Below are 7,094 nucleotides of genomic sequence, written 5' to 3' on the forward strand. Positions count from 1 at the left end.
GGGGGGGGGGGGCGCAGGGAGAGTGCGCTGACTGTGAATGTCATCCTGTCTGATATATGATATGATCTAAATGTCAAATTCCTGTGTTGGTGATTTTGTCAGGTGTGTTGTGTTGTTATGGTGTACAGTATTCTGTGGTTGAGTCAGATTACATTAGGCTGTGGTTTTTGTATGTTGTGTTACAGTACAATTTGTTGTGTATATATAATACCAGTATAGCAGAAGTGGACACACATTAAGGTCCTTTAGAGAGGAGCATAGTGATGTCACTGAGAAGATGAGCTACAGACAACATGTTGAGCTCTCTGTCGGTAGGGAAGTAAAGACTGGTGATGGCGTAGGGCTCTCTGTCTGTAGGGGAGTAAAGACTGGTGATGGCGTAGGGCTCTCTGTCTGTAGGGGAGTAAAGACTGGTGATGGCGTAGGGCTCTCTGTCTGTAGGGGAGTAAACACTGGTGATGGCGTAGGTACAGACAGCATGTTGAGCTCTCTGTCGGTAGGGGAGTAAACACTGCTGATGGCGTAGGTTTTCTCATTATGTTTGTTGGTCAGGCTTGTAGCTGCAGCAGGACAGAAAAGACAGTTTCTCCGAGTTTGACAGTTTCTCTGAGACCCCAGCAGAAGGCTTGCTTGCTCAGCAGGGAAAGGCCCCAAGTGTGTGTGTGTGTGTGTGTGTGTGTGTGTGTGTGTTGTGATTACAGAAGAGATGTAGTCATTATCTTTGCCCACGGGTGCTCTGACGGACAGAAACGTAATGGCCCAGGAGCAGCGATGGGAACACGTCCAGAGTGTTAAAGTTAGAGAAAGGGAAGGGAAGAGAAGAGGCATCCTCGACAGATCAGCTGGGACCGTGGACAGACTGCAGTTGGCTTCAATAGATTTGATTCCATGCTGTCGATCACCTGTCATCGGCTGCCATCGCATCGCTTGCCGTGTGTGTTGACCTTTACAGTTATAGAAGTGTAAGGGGAAAAGCATCCTCTACGGCTCAGTAGGGACCTTAGACAGACTGCAGTCGGGCTGGGGGAAGGGAGTGCAGTTCATTATGAGGACGCAGTCACTGCACCCCCAGACTGGTGCAGTCCTCTGTGGGCCCCCCCTAGTTGCTAACGTCTGTGTTTGTGTCATTCTAGAGGACAGAAGAATCCATAGAGTTCTTCCGGAATGCTGGAGTTCCTCCCAAACAGAAGGTTTCAACATTCCGAGTCACAGACAATGCCATCATCAAACCAGGTAGCGAGCGCCTCGACCCCATCAAACCCACCACCCAGTTTCACTGCCCAACGTGCTGTATATCTACCTTGATCTATTTCTTTTTTGGCCATCCATCCATCCATCCATCCATCCCTTGTCTGACATATTATGGTATGTTTGTTTAGGCACTCCTCTCTATGCGGCTCACTTCCGACCTGGGCAGTATGTAGACGTCACCGCTAAAACGTAAGTCATTTGTGAACACACACACACACACACACACACACACACACAAACACACACACAAGAAATTGCTAGTTATCTCCTTCCACCATTCCCTTCAGTGACCTTGTTTTGGTGACACTTTGTTGGGATGGGTTTGGGTCTAGTAGTAATGGGATGGGATGGGTTTGGGTCTAGTGGTGTTGGGATGGGTTTTGGTCCAGTGGTGTTGGGATGGGTTTTGGTCTAGTGGTGTTGGGATGGGTTTTGGTCTAGTGGTGTTGGGATGGGTTTGGGTCTAGTGGTGTTGAGTGGTGATGAGTGTGATGAGTTTTGTTCCCATCTCTGTCTCAGGATTGGAAAGGGCTTCCAGGGTGTGATGAAACGCTGGGGGTTCCACGGTCAGCCTGCTACCCACGGCCAGACCAAAACTCATAGGAGACCCGGATCTCTAGGCCCAGGAGGGGTAAGACTGTGTGTGTGTGTGTGTGTGTGTGTGTGTGTGTGTGTATGAGTGTGTCACACACGCAGTCTTGGACATATGGATACATATAAGACTGGGGAAGTGTGTGTGTGCACCGGGGCATATCGAAACTGGGAAGACCGAGGGAGAGAGTGTGTGTGTGCGTGCTAGGTGCGCATATAGGAGTAAGTGCATATGTTCTTGTTTGTAGTTTTTTTAAAGAATGTTTTGTAGTTTTGTTTTTAAAGAATGTCCTTTTTTTGTTTGTTTGTTTAAGGATCCAGCTAAAGTTTTCAAAGGAACAAAAATGCCGGGCCAGATGGGCAATAAATTTGAGACAGCAATTGGCTTAAAGGTGAAAACACACACACTCATACACACACATGCACCTACACACAGACTCACAAACTAACACAGACATGCACGGTCAGACTACACACGCACAAACCTTGCACACACACACACACACACACACACACACACACACACACACACACACACTTACACACACATACCGATGCACCAACGTATGCACACACAGCGAACCTGGCACACACGTACACATCCACCCAACACATAGACTAGCACAGACACACACATCAACACATAGACTAGCACAGACATACACATCCACCCAACACATAGACTAGTGCAGACATACACATCCACCCAACACATAGACTAGTGCAGACATACACATCCACCCAACACATAGACTAGTGCAGACATACACATCCACCCAACACATAGACTAGTGCAGACACACACATCCACCCTAACATGAACTGATTGGACATGGGAGGAAATTCTTTCTGTTTCCTTTCTGATGCCTGTGTGTTGACTTACCTCTCTCTTTTTCTCTCTCCCTCTCCCTCTCTCTCTCCCCTCTCTCTCTCTCTCTCTCTCTCTCTCTCTCTCTCTCTCTCAGCTATGGAGAGTAAACAACAGATATAATATTTTGTATGTCAACGGTTCCATTCCTGGACACAAAAACTGCTTAGTGAAGGTGAGTGGCACACACACACTCTCAGGCACTCGAGTACAAATGCCAGCACTACACACACACGTGTATACCGAAACAAAACCACTCGTTCTCACTGTTAATGTCAACCCAATGACTTTATGTACGTACACAAGAGTGTACAACTGCGCAGTGATATTGAGGCTTTCAGAGACGCACGCACACACAAACACACACACACGCACACACACCCCTCCATTAAATGCTGATTCATGGCCAAGATTGATGAGCAAGTTCTCTTCTCCTTTTGTGCTGGCGTCTTCACTTTCACTCTCACGCTTGCTAAAATAAGAGTAGAACATTGTCCAAGACAGCAGAATCACTGACCTTGGCAGACGCACACATACGCACACGCACAGGCAGCAGACCGCTCAATCCATCTCCATCAAGGAGGGGGTCAGAAGAGTGTGTGAACCATGCATAAATAATAATCTCTACATCGATCACACCCACTCTGCTTGCTATGTACAACACACACACACACACACCACACACACACACACATTCACACTGTGTGACCCTTGGATTAATGTACACTTTAATCCTCCATCTACCACACTGTTAGAAAATGGGATGAAACTAAGAGAGCGTTAAATAAGGGGGAATTTGGAGACCGGGTTGTTTAGTGTGTGTGTGTGTGTGTGTGTGTGTGTGTGTGTGTGTGTGTGTGTGTGTGTGTGTGTGTGTGTGTGTGTGTGTGTGTGTGTGTGTGTGTGTGTGAATAATTTCGAGACAGGGTTGTTTAGTGTGTGTGTGTGTGTGTGTGTGAGAGTGTGAAAATAATTTTGAGACAGGATTGTTTAGTGTGTGTGTGTGTGAGAGAAAGGGAGAGTTTGGAGACAGGGTTATTTAGTCCCACTGTGCTCTTACATTTATTCATAAGGTCAGTATGTTAATATAGACTGTTTGGATCAAGGGCGGATGCTTGTGTGTGTGTGGTGTGTGTGTGTGTGGGTTGCGTTGTGAGGTGCAGTTGGAGGGTGTGTGTGTGTGTGTGTTTGATACTGAAGCTTGTGTTGCGTTGTCAGGTGCGGGACACCAGATTACCAAAGAGGGCCGGTCAGACCAGGGACCTTCCGTTCCCCACATTCTTCAGAGACGGAGACGAGGAGCTACCGGAGGACTTATACGCCGACGATATGTTCCAGTTTGGAGAGGAGGACGTCACAACAACCTGAGACACACACACACACACACACACACACACACACACACACACACACACACACACACACACACACACACACACACACACAGGGTCGATCCTCTGTTCCTTCCATTAGTAGTAAAGGATGCAGAGGTGTTACTGCAGTCATTAAAGTGGTTTGATAATAATATCTGTGTGTGTGTGTCTACCCCTGAAGTGGCTCCTGAGATGTTTGATAGACACACACACACACACACACACACACCAATATGTGAGCATACATAAATATACACACACACACACACACAGGTTCATACACACATACTCGATATTACATGCTCATAAACACACAAATAAAACAGGCACACACACACACATTGGTGCAGGGGGAAAGACTGATAATTCAGGGCTCTGAAGTGGGAGAGCTCTGCTGATGAAATGCCATTCAAGACTTTAATTAGTTTCTTTATTGGCCATCTGCCAGCATCAGCCCTCACTTTAACACTGCTGTTCAGGGCCGGCCTGCCGTCGCTGTGTGTGTGTGTGTGTGTGTGTGTGTGTGTGAGCATTTCCTGTGAAATTCCTGAATATCAGGTTTCTAAGTGGCACACCCGCAACTGCCACCGTTCCCATAACAACTGGGGGCTGTATTCCCTGCTGTATGGTGTCCCCAGTGGGACAAACAGAGGTGACCTCTGTGAAGAAGGAGGCTTTGAATGCCGGAGAAACGCAGAGGTGCAGAGTGAAGCTGACAATGGGTGACATTTTGTCTAAGTGACGGATAAACTGTCATTAATATTGCATGAGAAAAGGAACATAGGAGTGGCGGGGGGTGTGACGGATACACACTGAGGCTGTGTGTGTGTGTATATGTTTGTGTATGCTCACATATCGGTGTGTGTGTGTGTGTGTGTGTGTGTGGGGTGGGGTGGGGGGGGGGGGTTGGGGTGGTTAAGGTAAGCTAGTATGTTGAATGTTGAAGGAAAGTAATACCTTTGGAATCAATCAACGCCACAGGAGGGAGGGGGTTACACTGACACACACACACACACATACAAGCACATTCTTGCACTGACACTTCCCCCCACACACACACACACACAAACACACACTCTTACATTGACAACCCCCCCACACACACACACAAACACACACTCTTACATTGCACCCCCCACCTCCACTCTCCGTCTCTCTCTCTCACACAAACACTTGGATGAAAAGCATTTCTGTGCCCCAGTTTAAATATACCTATTCATAAACCCTGTTAAATCTTTATAAATAAATAAATATAAACTGTCAGAATCTTTGTGATTGTGTAGTCAATCTTACCAGGAGGACTGGCTTGTCTGCTCACATCCAAAACAGATGATCTTTCTTTTTCACTCTCTCTCTTTGTCCCTCCCGTGTGTTTGTGTGTGTGTGTATGGTGCGTCTGTTTGTGTTGTGTGTGTGTGTGACTGAGTGTGTATTTAAAATATTGTGTATTCTGTTGTTGTGGGAGGTAGGGGAAAGATTTGTGTACGTATTGACATCCTCTCCTTATCGTGTGTGTTGTGTGTTTGCTCTCGGCTTTGTTTACTCCTCTGTCTTCTCATCTGTGTGTGTGTGTGTGAGTGAGTGTGTGTGTGTGTGTTTTTTGCTCTCTGCTCTATTTAGTCCTCTCTCTTCTCTGGTGTGTGTGTGTGTGTTTAATCCCATGTGTCTGCAGCCCTGTGTGTTTGTTATTCAGTGAAAGACTGCACCAAGTCTTCCTCAAGCACTCACAACCATGGCTTTGTTTTTCACACACCTGTTGATTGGCTCGTTCAACCAAGACGATGAAATAGTCTCTCTCTCTCTCTCTCTCTCTCTCTCTCTCTCTCTCTCTCTCTCTCTCTCTCACACACACACACACACACTGAGGTACAAATGCACTGCGGCACAAACACGTATTTCCCCTGTCTCCCTCTTCACACATACCCCCCCCCCCCTCTCTGTTTTTCTCTCTCTTGTGGAGTGCATTTAGAGTCACATCCATCTCTCTTTCTCTCTCTCTCCATCTCTCTCTCACTTTCTCACTCTCTCTCTCCCTCTCTCTTTCTCTCCCTCTCTTCTCTCTCTCTCTCTCTCCCTCCATCTCTGGCCTGTAAGTAATGATGGCTGCTGTTAAGCATCTCTGGGCACCTCAGTGAGCTGGAGAAGGAGATAAAGCTTCTGTCTTTTCTCATCTATTTGCCTGTCTCTTCTTTTACCTATTTTTGCTGTCTCTTCTCATCTCTCTCTCTCTCTCTCTCTCTCTCTTGTCTCTTCTGTCTCCATCTCTCACACTCTTTACTTTTTCTTGCTCTCTGTCTATCATTCTCTCTCTCATTCTCTTTCTTTCTGTCCCCTGTCTCTCTCACACACATTCAGTATCTGTTAATTGTTACCCTGTGTGTTTGTGTGTGTCTGTGTGGGAGCAAGTCATCTCAGACGCCTCACACACAGTGATTGTGTTTTGCAGTAAGGGTATCACTGGCATGACCCCAACTCCCCCCACCCTCACTGAGTCTCTTCCTGTGCCACCCCCCACCTTCAACACATCTGGGCCCTAGCCGGAAAGGGCACAGAGGTGCTAAGCCCGCCCGCACACACACACACACACCAGGTGACTGTTACCAGCTCCCACCAACACTGAACACTGTCAGCACACACACACACTCACCATGGTATCACAAAGCTTTCTCCACATGTTTCAGGATGCCTCTGTGAGAACTTTATCTGGATTAGTGCGCCTCAGTGTGACATTGTGTCTGTGCGTGTGTGTGTGTGTGTGTGTGTGTGTGTGTGTGTGTACACGTGTGTGTGTGTTAACACGTGTCTGTGCATGTGTTTGTGTGTGTTTCTGAGAGAGACTGCCGAAAAGTATTGCCAGACCGGGTGCCAGTCTCTCAGGAGGGAATATGCCAGCTTCCTGGACCGTTGCCACACCTGCCAACCCGTGCCATCTTCACTTCCGCTCATGCCAGTGGGGCCAGCTGGTCCAGCTGGGCCGGCTGCCCGACATGGGGAAGCTGACCTGGCAAGCT

General features: G+C 47.6%; 1 protein-coding gene across 1 annotated transcript in view; it reads left to right on the forward strand.

Moving 5' to 3' along the window:
* The window catches only part of mrpl3 (mitochondrial ribosomal protein L3), an 8,051-nt gene extending 3,816 nt beyond the window's left edge, over positions 1-4,235 (forward strand). Inside the window, exons 5-10 of the mRNA XM_031586088.2 lie at positions 1,134-1,233; positions 1,380-1,440; positions 1,771-1,882; positions 2,157-2,234; positions 2,808-2,885; positions 3,929-4,235. Coding sequence (XP_031441948.1) covers positions 1,134-1,233; positions 1,380-1,440; positions 1,771-1,882; positions 2,157-2,234; positions 2,808-2,885; positions 3,929-4,078 — 579 coding nt within the window. The 3' untranslated portion in view covers positions 4,079-4,235. The remainder of the gene's footprint in view (positions 1-1,133; positions 1,234-1,379; positions 1,441-1,770; positions 1,883-2,156; positions 2,235-2,807; positions 2,886-3,928) is intronic.
* The last annotated feature ends 2,859 nt before the right edge of the window (positions 4,236-7,094 follow it).

The sequence above is a fragment of the Clupea harengus genome, chromosome 19 (genome assembly GCF_900700415.2).
Source record: "Clupea harengus chromosome 19, Ch_v2.0.2, whole genome shotgun sequence".
Classification (NCBI taxonomy): domain Eukaryota; kingdom Metazoa; phylum Chordata; class Actinopteri; order Clupeiformes; family Clupeidae; genus Clupea; species Clupea harengus.